The following is a 22,777-nucleotide window of genomic DNA, read 5'->3' as shown; positions in this document are numbered from 1 at the left end:
AGAAGTAGAAGAAGAAGAAGAGGATGAAGAAGAGGACGAGGATGATGAAGAAGCAGAGGATGAGGATGAAGAAGAAGAGGAAGAAGAAGAAGAAGAAGAAGAAGAAGAGGATGAAGAAGAGGATGAGGAAGAAGATGAGGATGATGAAGAAGCAGAAGAAGAAGGAGAAGAAGAAGAGGATGATGATGAAGAAGAAGAAGAAGAGGATGAAGAAGAGGATGAGGATGAATAAGAAGATGAGGAAGAAGAAGAAAAAGAAGAGGAGGATGAGGATGAAGAAGAAGAGGAGGATGAGGATGAATAAGAAGAGGATGAGGATGAAGAAGAGGAGGATGAAGAAGAAGACGAGGATGATGATGATGAAGAAGAGGATGATGATAATGATGAAGAAGAAGAGGATGAGGATGAAGAAGAGGAGGATGAGGATGAAGAGGAGGATGAAGAAGAAGAAGAGGATGAGGATGAAGAAGAAGAGGATGATGAAGAAGAGGATGAGGATGATGAAGAAGAGGATGAGGATGAAGAAGAAGAGGAGGATGAAGAAGAAGATGAGGATGAAGAAGAAGAATAAGAAGGAGAAGAAGAAGAAGAAGATGACGAAGAAGAAGAAGAAGAAGAAAAGGATGAGGATGAAGAAGGAGAAGAGGACGATGAAGAAGAAGAGGATGAGGATGAAGAAGATGAGGAAGAAGAGGAAGAAAAAGAAGAAGAGGATGAGGAAGAAGAAGAGGAGGATGAGGATGAAGAAGAAGAAGAGGATGAAGAAGAAGAAGAGGATGAGGATGAAGAGGAAGAAGAAGAGGATAAGGATGAAGAAGAAGAGGATGAGGATGAAGAAGAAGAGGATGAGGATGATGAAGAAGAAGAGGATGATGAGGAAGAAGAAGAGGATGAGGAAGAAGAAGAAGAAGAGGATGAGGAAGAAGAAGATGAGGATGAAGAAAGAGAAGAGGATGAAGAAGAAGAAGAAGAGGATGAGGATAAAGAAGAGGATGAGGATGAAGAAGAAGAAGAGGATGAGGATGAAGAAGAAGGAGAAGAGGATGAAGAAGAAGGAGAAGAGGATGATGAAGAAGAAGAGGATGAGGATGATGAAGTAGAAGAGGATGAGGATGATGATGACGAACAAGAAGAAGAGGATGATGACGAAGAAGAAGAAGAAGAGGATGATGACGACGACGACGAGGATGATGACGAAGAAGAAGAAGAGGATGAGGATGACGAAGAAGAAGAGGATGAAGAAGAAGAAGAGGATGAGGATGAAGAAGAAGAAGAAGAGGATGAGGATGATGAAGAAGTAGGATGAAAATAAGAGGAATTCCAGTCCAGCAAAAAGTGTCCCTGCAGAGAGCTCCGCTATTTCTTTGACAGTTCTCTGACAGTTCCTTGACATTTATAGAGGTTGCAACATTGTAGCTATTTGTTTCCGAATAAAAACATCTGTATCCTAAATGGAAACAAATAGATACATTGTTGCAACCTCTATAAATGTCAAGGAACTGTCAGAGAACTGTCAAAGAAATAGCGGAGCTCTCTGCAGGGACACTTTTTGCCAGCTGTAGACGGGTTGAAAATCGGCCGATTTTTTTACCATTGATGGTAACGTCGGCCGCTTGAACGACCGATTTTTCGTTTTTTAAAAGAAAAATCTGCCGTTTTTCGACCCATCTATGGCCTGCATAAGACTTTCATTGGGGTATATTCATTTTTGAACCATGGTCTTGAATGAATTTGTTAGGAAAAATACTTTTTTGTGTGTGCAAATTAACAAATCTTGTTTGCAATCAATGGCCCACATTTGTGGGAGTATTTTGTAGTATAGTGTCCCATAGAAAATGTTGATTCTGAAAGTAAAGGATTTCTGACAAATCTGTTGGGGTGTACTTATTTATGACTGTGGCTCAACCACCCACTTTTACTGCCCTTGCCCGAGTAAACGACTGACCTGCTACCAAAAAATTGGTAAGGGCCCCACTTTATGCCCTTTTTTTCATCTACTGAAATCTGCTATCTATGCCTTCACCAATCATTTCTGCTAATAAAATGTTTGAAGTAAACGTTGAGCAATCTAACTTGTTAGCACTGTGACAGGCAAAAACTCACCAACCACTTAATGAGTGTGTTGGAAACTCTTAAATATTCAGTACAGATTCATTAAAAAGACATTGACATAAACCAAGTAATTTCATTTTGCAGAGGCGCCAATTCAAATCAGTGCCTCTGCTATATACAGATCCCCCTCTGTAACAATGCACAGCTGGAAATAGCAAGGATTCAGCATGCTGATTGGACCTCAAGGAAGGGGTTGTCCGTGATGCAGTAATTAGATTGTCCACATAAGGAACTGCACATGGTGGGGGGGGGGGGAGTTGTGGACCAAGTCTATAGTTAAAGAGACCCTAAAGCTTAAAGGTGCCTTTGAAGTTGCTAGAAAATTTGACTGCTCCAGGAAGAGTCAATTTCCTATCACAGCCTCCTCCCTTCTTGTACATCATGGCCCTCTCCTCTCCTGTGAGCGTGTGTGCTGGCCCATACCCTCCATCCTATCTTTACTTCCCTATATAACTTTTTATGGGGCTGCTGGGAGAGGAGCAAAGGGAAATACTATAGAGGAGGGTTACTCAACTAGAGTTCCTCCGAGGGTGCTAGGAGTTCCTTGAACAATGAACAGTTTCTGCCTCTCAGATAAGTTCAGACAGACATTTTTGATCTTGAGCGATCTGTAAAGGGTAATTCTTCCCAATGACTGTCACATTCATGTATCAGGAGTTGTAGATATAGTAATTTTTGGTAGGGGCTCCCTGAGACCAGAAAGTTATTTTACAGGTTCCTTTGTGTTGAAAAGGTGGAGGCCTCTATGCAGCCTCTATAGTTTGTACTATAGAGTATCACTTGAGTGAGTCTGCTGGGGCTCCTGCCATCACGTCCAATTTGGCAGCCCTAGCAGCATTCTCAGATCTTCTGGATGTCTCCACATGTGAGGCTTATACAGGTCAATAACATGCATAAAATACCTTCAAGGCACACATAATCTTATGGGAGGATTGTTGTTGAAATGAATGGTCTGGTGACAGGCTCTCTTTAGCTGTAAAACAAAGAGATACCAAATACCAGACATGACATGACGTTATGTAAGCTCACTAACGATTTTTGTCTTGGCTGAAGCTCTCTTTATAAAAGTCACATTGAGATTGATGCTTGCCGTACTTTGCTTTTAACTAAACAGTTACGCAAGAGGTTTTTATGTTTTGGAAAGGACTGCGATCTTTTATATCCCCTACAATAATAAGTTGTAATAAGCCAAACAACTTGCTTCTAATTAGGTACAGAAGAAGAAACCGAAGTGTGCTTCAGCGGTACTAAGGGAATATTCAATCACATTAAATTTTACACTTACAGATTCAGACAGACGTAAAGCTCTCCAGATATGCCTTAAACATAAATTAGCTCCATTATCAATGTAAAGAAATCCTTGGCTTTTATGTGACATATGGCTGAAGACTGGTGACAAATCATAATGCATCTTGAAGAACATCATCCAGTCACCTTGACTACTAATTGAAATGTTTCTTCTGGGAAACGTTACACAAATATATCAATTCTCCAATTCTACCAGCATGTATTAGGTGATAAAAAGTCACTGAAAACATGGAGCAATTACATATTATTTACCTATGACATGGTATATCTAGGAAGGTTACATAAGAGCAGATTACAGTGTTAGTCTGGAAGAAAAATGGAATCAAAAGCACAGTAAAGCTATTATTGAGTATTGTTTGTGATAGAAAATCTACTCCTATTCTTAAATATGCCCTTATTTATTCATTAATTAGCACAGGTAATTAATACTTATTACCTAAAGCTGAGGTTCTCAAGAACATGCCATTTATTTCACAAAAAAATTGCGGACACTTCTGTACAGCAGCAGGAATAGAGCAATAAAAGGCTTAATTGATGAGAATTTAGATTTTACTTTAAGGAAATAAAAAGCATTGCAGATATGGTTTTATTTTTAGTTTCCTAAATCAATGCTCTGTTCCCTAAGACCCCGATCACACTGGCTGTAACTTGGCACACGATTTGCATGCCATGCAACTTGCAAATCGCATGCCAATTCGCACCCTAATTACAGTGGTCATGATGTTTCGGTTCCGACTTGATCAGAGCTGCGCTGATACTGCATGCAATACTTTTGGTGCGATTTGCATAACATCTGTGTCAGATGTCTTGCAAATTGGACGTCAAATCGGCATGACATCTGACTTTGAAATCATGCGACTTCACTGTAAGTCGCATGATTTCAAAGTCTGGATCAGTGAAACTGGGGTGTAAGTGTTACTTGCAGAGAAATATTTAAAAGCCGACTGCTTTTTTTTAACAGCTTAAAGCTGAACTCCAGGTAAACAACTAAATACACAGAGGGGATAAATATATGAGAAGAGCTTTTCTATCCACCAAAGGGTTTACCGTACATTTCTTGTAAGTTTTTACTTTCTTTCACTCTGACCTCTCCACCTATCGGCACATTCCTTGCTAGAATATGAGCACCGCAGTACAACAGACTTTCCAATAGTACGGCTTCTCCCTCTTCCAGTCTTTGTTGTAGAGGAGCTGCAAGGGGGTAATTTAGCTACCAATACTATTTGCATCTACCAAAATACATTTTATGATGTATTAACCACTTCAGTTCCAGGAGGTTTTACCCCCTTCATGACCAAGTAATTGTTTGCTATTTAGCACTGTGCTACTTTAACTGGTAATTGAGCAGTCATGCAATGCTGTAGCCAAACAAAATTTATATAATTTTTTTTCACCCAAATACAACTTTCTTTTAGTAATTTACAAATGAAAAAACACAGAAATTTTTTGAAAAAACAAACAATTTTTAACTTGCTGGTTTAAAACATATCAAAAAAAAAAAAAAAAATCTAATTTCTTCTTAACTTTAGGCCAAAATGTATTCTGCTGCATGTCTTTGGTAAAAAAAAAAATCCCAATAAATGTATTTTGATTAGTTTGAGTGAACGTTATAACATCTACAAAATGGTATATAAACTGGAATTTTTTTTCTATACTACGAATAGGAGTGATCAGCAACTTATAGTGGGACTGTAATAGTGCGGCGGGCAATCTGACACTGGGTGGGAACTGACGGACATGGACTTCACCAATGACACTAATACCATGATCAGTGATATTATACACTGTCACTGTATTAATGACGCTGACTGGGAAGGGGTTGACATCTAGGGGTAATCAAGTGTGTGCATAACAAGTGTTAACGTGTGTAATATGTGCTGCTTTTTACTAAAATCTCTTTGTTCGTTCTCCCTGTGATTTGCACAATGTTTTTACTAGCTGAAAAGCTAAGAATTGTACTGTACTACAACGTTTTGAAATTGTTTCCAGAAATGATTTCTGCAACACAAAAATGTTCTAAACAAGATCTTAATAACATGGTCATTCCATGGGACATGCCTGCATTCTAGCTATCGGCAAATGTTCTAGTGTAATGTATTTTTAGCTTTAAAATGAATAACTAGTGGCTTTTGAGTCTGCTCTGATCAATAAGGTAATGCTAAATGCACTCTGGCGATTTGTAAATGAGTTATGGAAAATGTGAGAAAGTTGAAACCACATTGGAACTGTTTAATCCATCACTGGTAAGTACTGACAGTGAAGGAACACACACTTTATGTGGCATACAGTGATCCAAGCCAATAACTGAACTATCAAAAAATTGGAAGAAGTTCCCATACTGCTGTACTGCCTTTATGGGAAGGTGAAAAGGCAGTCCATGGTATGACTAACAATGATTTTTTTTAGATGTTCTTAGTATTTTGCTAATAAATACATATTATGACTGGAGTCTGGTGTCATTACTCCTCACACTGCTTTCCCCAACTTTCAATAATCAATAATCACAGAGGTAAATGTATTCTATGAAGGCTAGAGCGTAATAGCGGAGTTACATTGCTAAACTTGATAAGTATGCAATGCAGTGAAAAAGTATTGATTGCATTGTGGAGGTAGCAGAGGACAGTGTGTCAATGTGAGCAAACCATGAGCTCCATATGGAGACCTGAAAGCGGTAATTTTCAGACGTTTTCTGACATTACAGAGGCAAGTGTTAAAAGGAAAAAATCTGCAGTGGTTACAATTTAAGTGGGCCTAAACTTTTAAAGTGAAGATTTGTTATCATACAGTCAGGTCCATAAATATTGGGACATCGACACAATTCTAACATTTTTGGCTCTTTACACCACCACAATGGATTTGAAATGAAATGAACAAGATGTGCTTTAACTGCAGACTGTCAGCTTTAATTTGAGGGTATTTACATCCAAATCAGGTGAACGGTGTAGGAATTACAACAGTTTGCATATGTGCCTTCCACTTGTTAAGGGACCAAAAGTAATGGGACATAATAATAATCATAAATCAAACTTTCATTTTTAATACTTGGTTGCAAATCCTTTGCAGTCAATTACAGCCTGAAGTCTGGAAGGCATAGACATCACCAGACGCTGGGTTTCATCCCTGGTGATGCTCTGCCAGGCCTCTACTGCAACTGTCTTCAGTTCCTGCTTGTTCTTGGGGCATTTTCTCTTCAGTTTTGTCTTCAGCAAGTGAAATGCATGCTCAATCGGATTCAGGTCAGGTGATTGACTTGGCCATTGCATAACATTCCACTTCTTTCCCTTAAAAAACTCTTCGGTTGCTTTTGCAGTATGCTTTGGGTCATTGTCCATCTGCACTGTGAAGCGGCGTCCAATGAGTTGTGAAGCATTTGGCTGAATATGAGCAGATAATATTGCCCCAAACACTTCAGAATTCATCCTGCTGCTTTTGTCAGCAGTCACATCATCAATAAATACAAGATAACCAGTTCCATTGGCAGCCATACATGCCCACGCCATGACACTACCACCACCATGCTTCACTGATGAGGTGGTATGCTTAGGATCATGAGCAGTTCCTTTCCTTCTCCATACTCTTCTCTTCCCTTCACTCTGGTACAAGTTGATCTTGGTCTCATCTGTCCATAGGATGTTGTTCCAGAACTGGGAAGGCTTTTTTAGATGTCGTTTGGCAAACTCTAATCTGGCCTTCCTGTTTTTGAGGCTCACCAATGGTTTACATCTTGTGGTGAACCCTCTGTATTCATTCTGGTGAAGTCTTCTCTTGATTGTTGACTTTGACACACATACACCTACCTCCTGGAGAGTGTTCTTGATCTGGCCAACTATTGTGAAGGGTGTTTTCTTCACCAGGGAAAGAATTCTTCGGTCATCCACCACAGTTGTTTTCCGTGGTCTTCCGGGTCTTTTGGTGTTGCTGAGCTCAGCGGTGCGTTCCTTCTTTTTAAGAATGTTCCAAACAGTTGTTTTGGCCATGCCTAATTTTTTTTCTCTCTCTCTGATGGGTTTGTTTTGTTTTTCAGCCTAATGATGGCTTGCTTCACTGATAGTGACAGCTCTTTGGATCTCATCTTGAGAGTTGACAGCAACAGATTCCAAATGCAAGTAGCACACTTGAAATGAACTCTGGACCTTTTATCTGCTCATTGTAATTGGGATAATGAGGGAATAACACACACCTGGCCATGGAACAGCTGAGAAGCCAATTGTCCCATTACTTTTGGTCCCTTAACAAGTGGGAGGCACATATGCAAACTGTTGTAATTCCTACACCGTTCACCTGATTTGGATGTAAATACCCTCAAATTAAAGCTGACAGTCTGCAGTTAAAGCACATCTTGTTTGTTTCATTTCAAATCTATTGTGGTGGTGTATAGAGCCAAAAATGTTAGAATTGTGTCGATGTCCCAATATTTATGGACCTGACTGTATAAGGAACATCTCCAAATGTTAACACCGCCAAAGCAAATTATCTTTAGAAATTAATTATTTCTAAAAAAACAGCAGTGTACTTTCTGGTTTGTGAGCGTACCCTGGAACTCCAATGCCTTGAGCCTAGGAGTGTACTTTCTGGTTTGTGAGCGTACCCTGGCACTCCAATGCCTTGAGCCTAGCAGTGTACTTTCTGGTTTGTGAGCGTACCCTGGCACTCCAATGCCTTGAGCCTAGCGGTGTACTTTCTGGTTTGTGAGCGTACCCTGGCACTCCAATGCCTTGAGCCTAGCGGTGTACTTTCTGGTTTGTGAGCGTACCCTGGCTCCCCAATGCCTTGAGCCTAGCAGTGTACTTTCTGGTTTGTGAGCGTACCCTGGCCCTCCAATGCCTTGAGCCTAGCAGTGTACTTTCTGGTTTGTGAGCGTACCCTGGCACCCCAATGCCTTGAGCCTAGCAGTGTACTTTCTGGTTTGTGAGCGTACCCTGGCACTCCAATGCCTTCAGCCTAACAGTGTACGTTCTGGTTTGTGAGCGTACCCTGGCACTCCAATGCCTTCAGCCTAACAGTGTACGTTCTGGTTTGTGAGCGTACCCTGACACCCCAATGCCTTGAGCCTAGCAGTGTACTTTCTGGTTTGTGAGCGTACCCTGGCACCCCAAAGCCTTGAGCCTAGCAGTGTACTTTCTGGTTTGTGAGCGTACCCTGGCACCCCAAAGCCTTGAGCCTAGCAGTGTACGTTCTGGTTTGTGAGCGTACCCTGGCACCCCAAAGCCTTGAGCCTAGCAGTGTACTTTCTGGTTTGTGAGTGTACCCTGGCACCCCAATGCCTTGAGCCTAGCAGTGTACTTTCTGGTTTGTGAGTGTACCCTGGCACCCCAATGCCTTGAGCCTAGCAGTGTACTTTCTGGTTTGTGAACGTACCCTGGCACTCCAATGCCTTCAGCCTAACAGTGTACGTTCTGGTTTGTGAGCGTACCCTGACACCCCAATGCCTTGAGCCTAGCAATGTACTTTCTGGTTTGTGAGCGTACCCTGGCACCCCAAAGCCTTGAGCCTAGCAGTGTATTTTCTGGTTTGTGAGTGTACCCTGGCACCCCAATGCCTTGTGCTTAGCAGTGTACTTTCTGGTTTGTGAGCGTACCCTGGCACCCCAATGCCTTGAACCTAGCAGTGTACTTTCTGGTTTGTGAGCATACCCTGGCACCCCAATGCCTTGAGCCTACTAAAGGTATATCTGCTGTGTGAAACCATCTAAGTCACTGCTCCTTCTCACAGCTAGTCTTTGGAGTTTTGGAGATCTCTTTACTGTGCTGCTTACGGTTCTCCTTGCTGGAGAGGAAAGAAAGTTGAATTTGATGAACTGACTAGATCTGCTCAATTCATTCTATGGTTTTGTATTTTCTGCTCCCCTCTTACTACTTCTTGAATATCATGCCACTAGTCATCTGTAGGGAAACTCTAACATGAAGAAGCATAGTCTCCTACAAAGATGGCTATCTCCATACTGAGACAGTTCAGAATATGGCATAATAAAGTAGTAATGGAGTAAAGATCAGCTGCAGGGAGTCTACAGGCAATACTGCTGACTAGTCCTTTGCCCTCAATGTGCCATTCCTGCTTCCAGAGTACAGACTTTCTTTAAGGGACTAGCATGTAATCAGTTCTCAAAGCTTCTGCACCACAAATGACATAACAAACTTCTTGTTATATTATGCATATTATTCAGTGCTGATAGACTCCTTTTACAAAAAAAAAAAAGCTATAAATACTTCCGACTATTCAAATGCTCATAGTGCTACTAAATGTCAACAGTCAATGCTATTATTATTTCAGGTACTTATATAGCGCTGTCAATTTACACAGCGCTTTACATATATATTGTACATTCACATTAGTCTCTAACACTCAAGGGGCATACAATCTAAGGACCCTAACTTACATTCATACATACATATACTAGGGACAATTTAGACAGGATCCAATTAACCTATCAGCAGGTGTTTGGTACTTTTATTTGGTGAAAGTGTTTATTACTGTAAGAAAGAAATGACCTTGCAACTCAACTTTAACTGGAACTTTACCCATAACTTTATAAAAAATAATGTTCCTTATTCAACATTAATAATTATGCTACCAAAATAAGTGTGTGCTGTAAATTGCCCCCATCATTGCTCCAGTATCTTCTTGCCAGCGACTGCCATTTTGCCCAGAGCCCCAGAGCAGCTGTAAAATCTTTAGGCTGTCAGCAGATCGGCCTCTAGAGGCTCTGATTTTCGAAACAGTGCCTAAAATTAGAGAGCAACTGAGCATGTGCAGAACAGGGTAGGATAGTCATTTTGGAATTTTTAACAGTCAAGGCATGTATTTCTATTGTTTTACATCGATCTACTTGCAAAAGGGGCCAGTCTGAAGTGATCTAGCAGGACTTAATTTTCTGACTAAAGTTCCACTATAAAGAGATTCTTCAGTATGTTTGAAAAAAAACTAAAAAGTCAGCAGCTACAAATACTGACCTGTCCAGGGATACAGTGCTGTTCCTCACTTGGGCTGGTTCTGCACCAGTCTTTGAGTCCCTGGTGCCAGCATGTTTACTGTGGGAAAACAGCTGTGACACCTTGCGGCTTCACAGCCAACTCCCCATTGACATGTGTGAGGCACACTGAACTGTCTAAAAGGTCCCACAGCCTCCTGGGAACTGTAACGTGTCCCAGGAGGTTGCAGTTGACGAAGGGGGAAGTCAGAGAACTTCTGGTGGAATCACCTAGCGGGAAGTTGGAGAGGGTACCTGACAAAACTAGGTACTTGCTTCCCACGAAAAAAAAGTTCCAAAAGTGGTGGTGGGGGGGACATAAAGTGGAATTTCCTTTTTAGGTTTAAGTTCCACTTTAATGTAAAGGATGGCAGCAGGGAACCAAGACCCTTCTGATAAGTATGCTGTAATTTGTCCAGGATGTTATATTTTACTATGAGGTCCATAGAAAAATCATGTCTAAACATTGCACAGACTGTGTCCATGTGAATGTCTTCTAGAACTTTCCATCTCCTCTCAACATCCCATTACAATAACTAAGTAATGAAAAGAAGCAGCATCTTTCTGTGATGGATATTTCCCATACCCACCTAAATAAAAATGTGCTAACAACATATGTATTACAAACATTTAGCAGAGTATCAATTGAGTCAGTGAAAGTAAAACAAATGCTTTAATGAAATACAAAGAAATATTCCAAATAATGATTTCATGGCCAGTTTGACACTCATCAATTCCTAATCAGTCAAGCTCTTTTCCCCTCACTGAATATTCCCCCAGAAAGACTTAGTGTGGCATGTCTAATTTATCATAATTACACGGAGCCAAGCTACAGAATGGTATGATGGTTAATTCCATAGTAACAATTAGGCATTTTTCAGAAATTACAACAGTACATAAGGAAGATAGGCAGTAAATTGTTGGATATGAAGACGATTCTGCAAAACTCCAAAAACCCAGATATAATGTGAGAACTACCTTCAGCTGGTAGCACATTAAGGACATAGTCATTCAGAATATTCTTTTTAGGGAGTTTCTTGTCCATTTTTAGTAAAAGAAAGTTCCAGAAATCAATGTGTTTCCCTCACAGGAGTTTACAAAATGGCTGATCAACAGCCTCCTGGCTTATAGATGCAGCACTGCTGCTCTGGGGATCTCAGTAAAGACTTGGAGCGCCGCTCAAGGCTAGAGAAGAACCTCTGCAGAGAAAGGGGTGCTGACATACTGATGTACTCATCCAAAAAGTAATGTGTATGTAATTAAGAAGAAAGCCACTCTCCCAACCAGCCCATGTGACATGACAGTAAGAAGTGGCCTCTGTTTTCATGTCTCTGCCAAAACCCACACCCCCTTACATGTTTCACTCTGCATACTGGGGCTTGGTCATAGATCATAGACCTGATGCATACCGTGACTGTAGTCCAACAGTAAGGAATTGGCACTTTTGCCCAAAGACTAATATAGATCTGTGACCAATACAAATGTTATATTCCTTTATGAAGTTCTTCGATAGTACCGTATATACTCGAGTATAAGCCGACCCGAATATAAGCCGAGGTACCTAATATTACCACAAAAAACTGGGAAAAACTATTGACTCGAGTATAAGCCGAGGGTGGGAAATGAGGCACCTACTAGTCAATGTAAAAAATAAAGATAGAGACCAATAAAATCACATGAATATTTATTTAAACGAAAAACAGTAAAATAGCTCTGTAAGTGGAAATAGTGCCCCATCATTGGTATCAGTGGGAGGAATAGTGCCCCATCATTGGTGTCAGTGGGAGGAATAGTGCCCCATCATTGGTGTCAGTGGGAGGAATAGTGCCCCATCATTGGTATCACTGGGAGGAATAGTGCCCCATCGTTGGTGTCAGTGGGAGGAATAATGCCCCATCATTAGTATCAGTGGGAGGAATAGTGCCCCATCATTGGTGTCAGTGGGAGGAACAGTGCCCCATCGTTGGTGTCAGTGGGAGGAATAATGCCCCATCATTAGTATCAGTGACACCAATGATGCGGCACTATTCCTCCCACTGACACCAATGACACTTGCTGACCCCTGTTGCAGTATGGTGCTGCTGCAGCCAGCATATGTGGTTGCAGCAGCACCACTGCACACTTACCGGCTTTTCCCTCACTCGATTTTTGCGGGTCCGCTCGGCTCCGCCTCCTCGCCCGTGATTGGCCGCCTGTGTACCTTTCCTGAGCTACAGTTCTGGCGGCCAATCACCGGTGAGGAGGCGGAGCCGAGCGGCAGGAGTGAGGGAGTGGCCGGAGTGACAGAAGGAGCAGCGCTTCCTGGATGGATCATTGTGGGAGCCAGGTAAGAGACAGCAGCCCTCTGCCCACCCTTGTACGCGCCCCCCTTGACGGAGCCCCACTATTTGAGAAGCACTGGCTTTAGAAGCAGCGCCCCCTGCTAGACATCTGCAGACGTTGACTCGAGTATAAGCCGAGGGGGCCGTTTTTCAGCACAAAAAATGTGCTGAAAAACTCGGCTTATACTCGAGTATATACGGTAAATAATAATTACCAATATAACTAATGGTAGTTACATAGTTAGTCTGGTTGAAAAAAGACAAAAGTCTATCCAGTTCAACCGTTAAAAAAAAAAAAAAAGTTATAATCCTATACCCACAGTTGATCCAGAGGAAGGAAAAAAAACACAGCAAAACATGACCCAATTTCCTCCTGCAGGGAAAAAAGTCCTTCATGATTCCCCAATAGGCGATTGGATATTCAATGGATCAACTTTACCTATAAATGTTAGTATCCAGTTATATTCTGTGTATCTAAGGAAGAATCCAGGCCCTTTTTTGGTAGCATGAGGTTACTACTTACCAAGGTGGATATTCATATATTTTGCACAGTATTTGCACATTGCTTCCAAATCATTCAGTTGTCCTTGAAGGAATGAAACCTGAGCTTCGAGATCTTCTTCCTGCAAAAGATGCAAAAAACCTAAGAGTCATATCTTTATACAAATATTTGGTGATGGTAAAAGAAATGATGGCCAGATATTAAAGTAGACATATCTCTAACTTTACAAGTCCGGCAGGAAAGAGAAGCCATTCTGCAGGATGGAGAAGCCATTCTTTATTCTATCATCCCATTATCACTCATATTTTAACTCTGCAGTAAGTCATAAGGAGAAAAGCAGAGAAGGAGGAGGATGATCTGTGTGAGACAAGGGTACACACAGCCTAGAACATAAAGGCCACTGCAAAGGCACAGGGATTTACATGACTGTGTCATTTAGGGACAGATCTCAATCCACAAAATCGATGCTGACACTGGATAATGCCTAAACAAAGATGAAATCTTCCTACAAAGGCAAAAGGAAGGCAACGGCATTGTTAATATGAGTAATGTATGTTTTTGGAGTGGTAATGAATACTTACAAGTGTTACGCTTACACATTACTTAGCCTGCATTCACCCAATATGAAAAAAATGTATAGGCGCTAGGTCAGCTGTTATGGCTCCTTTACAGCACAATGCGGTATAAAGCAAGTCGTAACACTAATTATAACTAGTAATATAGTAAACAGCTATATACTGTATGTGTAGTAGAGTATTGTCATTCATTGTCAATTGCACCTTACATCCACTGCTGCTTCAAGAAACTGTAGTTTGTGTTGCAACGTAAATGGGCCCTACGAGACAGTATACTTCAAATTTACTTATACTGCATTGCAATATATGCTTGTGTATGTAAGTACCCCTATCATATACAATAACAAAAAAACTACTACTTTACCTTATGGTCGTAATGCAATGCCAGATTTACACACCAGGGGTTTCAATCTGTATGTACCAAGAAATGTGAAGAACACCTTTGTTTTGTTACAAGAAGTGTATTAGCAAATAGGGGTTCAGTTTTACTTAAAATCCATTGTGATATGGTAAAAGCTGCCACAAACAATCCCCCGCATGTGTAAAGATGCATAAACGACACATATTATTGCTATACTTTGTGGCTTCTGACAACCTATAATGGTAAAATAGTGGTAGTAATCCCACTGTAAACTAGTGTTCTGAAACAAACTAATTTTTTTTTGGGCTAGAGAACACTCCAAAAATTATCCGTATTCCTGCACATTTTCAGAGCCCGTCAGCTATAAAACCAATTAGTGGGGTAATGATGCTCAAATTAGCAGTGCCTTAGCATTACAATTTAGAATCATCTCTGCAATATTATTACTAGGATTTACCTGGCATCTGTTGCATCACCTAATACTACTTTCTATAAGCTCTGTTAAGCGGAGCTAAATTCTGGATTGCTCAATCATCTTTACACAGTGCCAAGGGTTCTTGCTGTACTGTATTCATCTATTATCTTGTGCATCATTGAGCTTTGAGGTAGTATTAAAAAAAAATACAAATAAAAATACTGTGCTTCAAATTTAACTGCAGAGGGACACTATGGAAGTTGCAGTATATAAGACTGATACCAAAGCATATTCAAAGGTTAGAAAAGAACAGACGACTAGGCAGGACAGAAATTCCCTGTACTTCCCATAGTTGCAACCAATCATCATATATGGAAGCTTTTTTTAGTGCAAGTGACAACATCTTTTCCGAGCTCTAATTTGTTGTTATGGGCAACCCATGAGCAAACATACTGCCCATAGAGACTATGCCACTGTTCAAAGGTAAAAAAAAACAAGATGACTTGATAATCAGGATTAAAGAGCTATTTTGGGACTGGATGAAAGAATACTTTTCCTTTTACTGCAGCTTATCCAGACTCCTCTGAAAAGGAATAAAACATCCATGGAAATATGGCTGCTTAAAGTGGGTCTCCTAAAAATAATTTTTTTTTTTGTAAACAGTGGGGAAGGACTTTTCATATTTTTGTTCCTGGAAATATCTCCAATGTGAGGGGAAAACCCAACCTTCACATTTGTCTCCAGCTAAAGATATCCCCTCTACCCCTGTTCTGGTAAATTTAACATTTTCAATTTTCCCTCACTTTCTGTCAATGTGACAACAAAGACAAAGAGTGATTCTTCCCACTGGGGTCAAAAACCTAACTGGGGTTCTAAAAGTCTCTATCCAAAATTGGGAAAATATTTGGATATCGTTCCACTTCAAGGATAAACTTGTAAAAAGCTTCTGAAAGTGAAACTGCGCATGTGATAAAAAACATAAAGGTATACTTTACAGAAAACAACATGCCAAACCATCAGTAGATCAAGACACATAGGCATCTGAAGTTATTTCCAAATCTTCACTTTTTTTTTTTATATAAAACGATTCCATCATGAACCTTTCTACTGGCTCTTCACTTTTTTTTTTATATAAAACGATTCCATCATGAACCTTTCTACTGGCTCTTTGATGTGATAGACATTCAGAATTTGGAGGCTTATAAGGTAGGAAGGCCAAACTTTCATAGGAAATCTTGAGTTTAGGTCACTCAAGTTTGAGTTTAGGTCATTTGGGTCACCCAAGTCAAGTCTGAGATTAGGTCACTTGGGTCACTTAGGGTTTAAGTTTAGGACACTTGAGTTTAGGTCACTCATGAACCTCTGCTTATGCATCTTTTCATCATAGGTTATTATTATTCTTATTATACAGGATTTATTTAGCACCAACAGTTTGCACAGCGCTTTACAAAATGAAGGTAGACATTACAGTTACAATACAATTTGGTACAAGAGGAAACAGAGGGCCCTGCTCGTTAGAGCTTACAATCTAGGATTGTGCTTGAATTGCCCATACTTAAAACAAGTTTACTGCATGCTACAGCATACAAAGCTGGTGGCATGCCCTTTGATTCTGGTCATGGAACAGGAACTAACTAGTAAATGGTGAGATATAATAAGGAACAGAGCTATAATGGATATATACACTCATAGGCACTACACACTGCTGATGCCCTGTGAGTTCAGGATGGTGACAGTCAACACTTGAAGGTACAATGCCAAGAAGGTGAGGAGATACATGACTCATTTATGATAATCTAAGGAAGCCTTCAGCAATCCATGTCTGTCACTTTGCACAAAAGAAACATCTTTAGAAAGCAGCTCGAATGTGATTACATGCCTTATTTAAAACATAAAATAATAATAAAACTGACTCTCTTTACTGTGCATAGAAAGTGTTTACACTGCTCGCAACATGTTCAGTGGTAGGCAGCCTTGCTATAAAAGAATAATTGCCATGTTTAATGCCACCAGAGTTTTACGCTAATGGAAGCCATTCACGATAAAGGTACTATTAATGTTTTTATTCCTAGCATTAGGAACCTAGTTTATGCTATTCTAGAGTTCAAAGCCATTTCTGATAGTCAAAATGTAAACTTAAATGCTTTCAGTGGTTTAAGTAACAAAACAGTGTCACTACATATGTAGAGTGTACTGCTGTTAGAGAACCCCGGAAAGTATACTGAAAGCAATTCATGCTAATGAGCGTTCCGACCTCTGACAAAGTGACATACTCAAATAAACAGTACTGCATTTAAGACTTGTTATGAGATGAAATATTTTCTTATGTGTGCTTTACTTGGCTTCACAATGCACAACAATGTAAATGAAAAGAGCAAATAAATTACTTTGCTTGAAGTAATATACACAAGAAGCGAAGTTTTAACGCATAAGCTGAATGCTCCAGTAAGAGACCCTATAAGGGATTTAACTGGATGTAGAAAATTAGGTTGGATTAGATACACAACTGTGTAATCTGAACATATGCAATGGACACACATAATGCACAATTATCTTCAATGTGCTAGCAATCTTAATGTTCTTGGTTTTTTTCTATTTGTAGGTAATCTTCATAAGCACATTTTACTAGGTTAACTGTACATTCAAGAATATGCTTCCTAAATTGCTCCCCAAGGCTGCTTTTATTGCGACTATGACCACAGACTGTCTAAGGCCACACGGCTACATTTCTTTTGTATAATTATAATTAGTGCAATCCATAAAATATTGAAATTAAGGACTGCTCGTTACCCCTTTTTTGGTGTTTTTACAACTAGAGGCCTGGGTACACTCCAGTTAAACATGGACATTTAAGATGAAGTAAGTTGAGAACTGTTGTCTAGGACAGGTGCCTTCTAGCCTCAGTGTAGTTTACCCAGTAATATTACTATCAAACCAAGTCATTATCAAGAGGCTGGGGGACTAACTACACGATGGTCAGTGGTAGCACATTATGCTATGATAAAGCGCTGGTAAGTGTGAAAAGCGTTAGCTAGCCTCTCTTCCTCTTGCTGTGTATGCTTTGCTGTTTTTATAGACTTCGCAATAAAAGTGGTTATAGCAGTGCGGCCATCCAAGTTCTTTCTTCTACTTGGTAGCATTTTAAGCGCCTCCTCAGTAGGCTCTGATTGTTGAATTGCACACACACAGCAGGCACATCCAACCTGCACAGAAGCTTTGGCATTTCGTCTGTGAGCAAGATCAATCATTTTCAAAGAAATGTAAAACAAATTTATATTCCATAAAGAAATTGATCAGTAGATCCCCAGAAGAGAGAGAATACCAAATGGCTGGCAGGAGGATGCTATCTCTGAGATGTACTCTAAGGGGAATTTAGTGGACTTCTTGACTTTAGTATGTTTTTTGATTGGCTTTAGTGGATCACTGAACAATTTTATTCTCTTTCTTAGAATTGTTGTTTATAACTTGATTCATATGAACAAGTAGCTTTTCCGTGCATGTCACCTGTAGGGTAGCCCTTTTATTTCAATGGGTTACCCTACCCACAAGAAACGGGGGAAGAATTTTACAAATTCACCTTCCTGAACCACACGAATGCTGATGCATGGGGGTGCCATGAAGAATTAATGGTACCCTCACGCATCTGCTAGAGGAGCATATTTTTGTGCAGGAATCGGTGCAATTATATGTGTGTTACTTTTTTGCAATAATGTGCAACTAATGTATGGGTTTTTTCCCCCCAGTCATGTGGATAAAGAATTAAATCCCAACTATCATACACTGATATGTTTGTTTTAATACATAAAAAACATGTTTTATTATTTATCCTTTTTTGAAAGTACATAAATATTCCCTTATTTGATTTGATGCAACTTACTTAAAAAAAAAAAAAAAAAAAACACCTTTTTTATAAGCAAAGTGAAAGAAACCAGCAGAGAATTGGATAATTAAAAGTAGAGAAACAGTGCAATATTCAAAGCATACAAAGGCACTAAATACACTTATTATTACTCAGTAATGTAATAGTTGGTGTCTGGAAGAAGCAGAAAACTCCCAGAAGTCCAAATGAAACATGCAGGTAAAATATATGAAAATAGCGAAAACAAAAGTTAGATAAAAAAGTTACATGAAAATGTACTCAGAATGTGCCCATGGATTTTAACTACTTTTTTTCTACCAAAGAACTTCACTGACAAAACCCTCAAAGGCAATAATCATTATTTATACCACTCTGGGACTGGGTGTCCTATAGGATCAATGGAAAGTCTACAGTATGAGATTAATTTGGGAAATTTACAGTAAACGAGCACCAAAGATCACTGTAACACAATTATCTTTAACCTTGCCTCCCATATATTACAGGGCCAGGAAAAAGTGCAATTTATGAATATTATTGGCAAGCACAGTTTAACATGTTGGTCATATGTGCATAATTGAGCCAGTATTCTTAGTTCTTCTGTATACACGCATAATAAACATAAACATAAGCATACTATGCCATCAACAAACTTATTTCTTCTTCACTTGGTTCTTTGTTTTTAGTCTCCAAAATGCTTCTATTACCTCTCTCTTTACTAGAACATGGCACCAATCCACCCCTAAACTAACATCCTCTAAACTATTACTGTGTTAAATCAAATTTATTTTCTGTCCTATATTGCCAAAAATGCAAATTACACTGGAATCAAATTATGTTTTCTGGCTTCTTGGAAACAAAGAAGAAAACTTCAACACACTATAAATTTGTATAAAGAAAATCCCCCAGGAGATTGCTAATGGTTTTGGCAAGTAATAAGAAAATAGGAAGAAGTGCAAACAGAAGAAAAAGGTGCTATATACGTCTATGGAACGGCATACACGCCCACAATTGCTACATAATCCTAACTTAAAAGGACTTTAATGAGAAGCAGAGGGTAATGTTCAGTATCCCACAACAACTGATCAGCAGTTATCTTTCATGTTGAAGAACTGACTGGTTGTCATAGTTATAGCACAATGATGCTGAAGAAGTGCCCTTAAAGAAGAAATCCATGAAAACCACTAAATCACAATTAAAATGCATATATAATCTACTGTTTTACTGGACAAACCATTTGCAATTTTGTTTAGCCAGTCTTGTGATTCACCCATAGCACACTATACAGACACAAATATTACTCCATTATTTCCTCTCCTGTTTTACTGATTCCAGAATCACCTTTCTGCTCACTGGATGGAGGTGAAGATGCGGTTTTATTTTCCAGTGTCCTGAACCTTGAAGTAAGAGTGTCACTTGCCTGACTGTGCAGTGTGGCAGATGTGTGTAAACCACAAGATAGGCTTCAATCTGTAAAGCCACATCTTTTTAGATAGGCTAGGAAGTGGTAGTTATTTTGTTATGGTGCTTTCTCCAATTGGAACTCAGGTTTGATAAAGGAAAGAGGATTCCGTTTTAAGCAGCTCTCCGGGACTATTAGATGTAGGGAAGCATGTGTCTCATATCAACTCATGTTCCAGAATGAAAGCACCAGAGCATTTAGTAAAGTGCAGATGTACTTCCAATTAACCACTTGCCCTCCAGAGGATTAACCCCCCCCCCCTTCCCTTCCTGACCAATGCATTTTTTTGCATTATGGTGCTGCGTTACTTTAACTGACAATTGTGCGGTCATGCAACGCTGCAGCCAGATAAAATTTACATCCTGTTTTCCCAAAAAGTGAGCTTTTTTTTTTAGATGGCTTTTGATCGCCTGTGCAGTTTTTATTTTTTGCGCTATAAAAAAAAAAGGCTGACAATTTTGAGATAAAAACTATATTTTTGACTTTTTGCTATTAAACATTCAGTAAAAAAAATTTAGAAAAATCTAATTTCATCATAAATTTAGGCCAACGTATTCTGCTACATGTCTTTGCTAAAAAAAAAAAATCCCAATACATGTAAATTAATTGGTTTGCGTAAAAGTTATAGCAACTACAAATGGCGGTATACATACTGCGATTTTTTACAAAAATTTTTACTAGTAATCAGCGACTTACAGCGGGACTGCGGTGGGCATTCTGACTCTGGGGGGAACTGACTTGGTGTCACTGACATCCCCAGTGACACCAATACAGTGATAAGTGCTAATAAAAAGCACTGAAATTGTACTAATGACACTGGGCAGGAAGGGGTTAACATCTAGGGCAATCAAAGGGTTAGGTGTGTGCTGTTTTACTAGGGGCTGTGTGATTGTGCTTCACTGTAAGCACACTGCTATGCACAGCCAAGCAAAGAAGTATGCACAAGCTGACAGGGAGGAGAACTGTTTTGTTTACAAACAGGTCTTCCCCCTGTCGGAGATGCTCGGCAATCACCAAGCACTGGCCGGGACACGGTGATTGACAGCCGTGGCTGTGTGTGTCCCCTACCCAGAAATGCAAAAAAAAAAAAAAAATATATATATACATACATATATATATATATATATATATACATACACACACACACGCACACACGTGATTTTGTGCACCCCTGCCACCCTGTAGCAGTATATCTGCTATAGGGTGTTGGGAATGCGGCTAAAAGAGAAGTGCAGGAATTAAAAAAAACAATTTATACTCCCCTAGATGGCTACAGCATTGATCTGATGCTGCAGCTGTCCCCCGCTGGCTCTACACCAAGAACTGAGTGATCAAAGACCGCTGATTGCTCACTTCAAGGGTATGCTCTGTCAGTCACTGTTCTCTGCTGTGCCCCTCTAGTGCTCACTGGAGCACCGGGATGTGGAGGGGGCAGGAGTGGCTGGCCCATGCTCTCAGCAGCTTGTAAGAGGCTAAGCTAGCTGCCGGTCAGGCATCTGGGTAGATCCCTATGTTTTTGTCAAGTGTCCTGCAGAGCCTGGACCAGCTCTGTGATGTCAGCTGACAGTGGGTTTTAGCCTCCAGTCGGAAGAATATGGGTGACAGAAGTGCAGAACTAAAAGCTTTAGCCATACTTCTCTTTTGAAGGTCATATCTAGATAAAAATAAGGATATAATACTCATGCGCTGTCACAAAGAAATGATAAGATGCTGCAAACACCTAAATGTGTTCCCTCATCAGTAAAAATCCCTAAGAATAGTGCTGCGCTAAAAAAAAAAAAACTATTACTAAATAAACACCCTCCTGAGCATCAAACCCAATCTGTAATTCAATAAATCTGTGAAACAAATAAAGCTAATAAATAAAAAAAACTGGCTGAGCCACTAAATACAAATGATATGTGAAACATATAACAAAAATAAACAATAATCAAGTAGCAATAAACACCTAGCCAATCTATAAAAAAAACACCTGGCTGAGCTGAAGAATAAAGTGTAATAAACAACAAGAACAGTAAAATATGTGAAACGCATATCAGAAAAAAAAAAGACAATAGCAGTAAACACATGGCTGAGCTATAATAAACACCCAGCTGAGCTGAAGCATAAAGTGTGAAAACCAACAAAAACAGTATTAAATGATTGTAAAACAAATGCCCGGCTGAGCAATCAGCCGCCCAATGGAATAAACATGTGATGAATCAAGTAAATGTCCATTTTCATTAGGGCTTGGTAAATATTGCAGGAGGAGAACATATACTGACATGGAACATGAACTGGTAGAGTGAGCCTGGAGGGTAATTTCACTAGAATAATATCAAAAGCATCTGCTCCAGTAACAAGTATAGGCGCCTAAACTGACATCTGGAGCTGATCCTTTTGAGCACTCTACAAATTAGTCCAGTGTATGTTACCTGCCTGAAACATTAACCAAGCGTTGATGATGGGGAGGCCCTCTGAACCCCAAAAACCACTAGCTTTAACTGAATGTGACGTTTTATAAACACAAATTCTGGTAATTATTGCTGTCTATGTCCCCGTTGGGGCATTTCTCACTCTCTATTTGTCCTGGTGACCATTGTCACTGGAATTAAGTGCCAGTTCACACCTAGATCTGCACACCTAGATCTGCATTCATGTGCGATTCACATGCGACCTGGGTGCAGTGTGATTTCAGCTCATTAATTTTGAATTGGCTGAAGTTGCACCGGACTGCTTTAAAAGTAATGCATGCACTACTTTAAAAATCACACAGCAGCCAGATCCCATGTGATCTGGTGCAGGTAAAGACACTGCGTTTAGGACCTGCATTTTGGATGTCGCTAACATTGACACCCTCTGCAGATAGCAAGTGCAGTGCATTTTGAACGCGTTGTGAGAAATGCACACGGAACTGGC

At 39.9% G+C, this 22,777-nt stretch overlaps 1 protein-coding gene across 4 annotated transcripts in view; it reads right to left on the bottom strand.

The window, feature by feature from the left end:
• The window catches only part of TBC1D5 (TBC1 domain family member 5), a 766,435-nt gene that overhangs the window by 43,601 nt on the left and 700,057 nt on the right, over positions 1-22,777 (bottom strand). For all 4 annotated transcript variants that reach the window (XM_089692221.1, XM_089692220.1, XM_089692223.1 and 1 more), the window contains exon 20: positions 13,232-13,331. In XM_089692221.1, coding sequence (XP_089548347.1) covers positions 13,232-13,331 — 100 coding nt within the window. The remainder of the gene's footprint in view (positions 1-13,231; positions 13,332-22,777) is intronic.

This window comes from Staurois parvus, unplaced genomic scaffold (assembly GCF_062004578.1).
Source record: "Staurois parvus isolate SC_StPar_1 unplaced genomic scaffold, SC_StPar_1.0 ptg000579l, whole genome shotgun sequence".
NCBI classification, from domain to species: domain Eukaryota; kingdom Metazoa; phylum Chordata; class Amphibia; order Anura; family Ranidae; genus Staurois; species Staurois parvus.
This window is presented reverse-complemented; position numbering and strand designations above follow the sequence as displayed.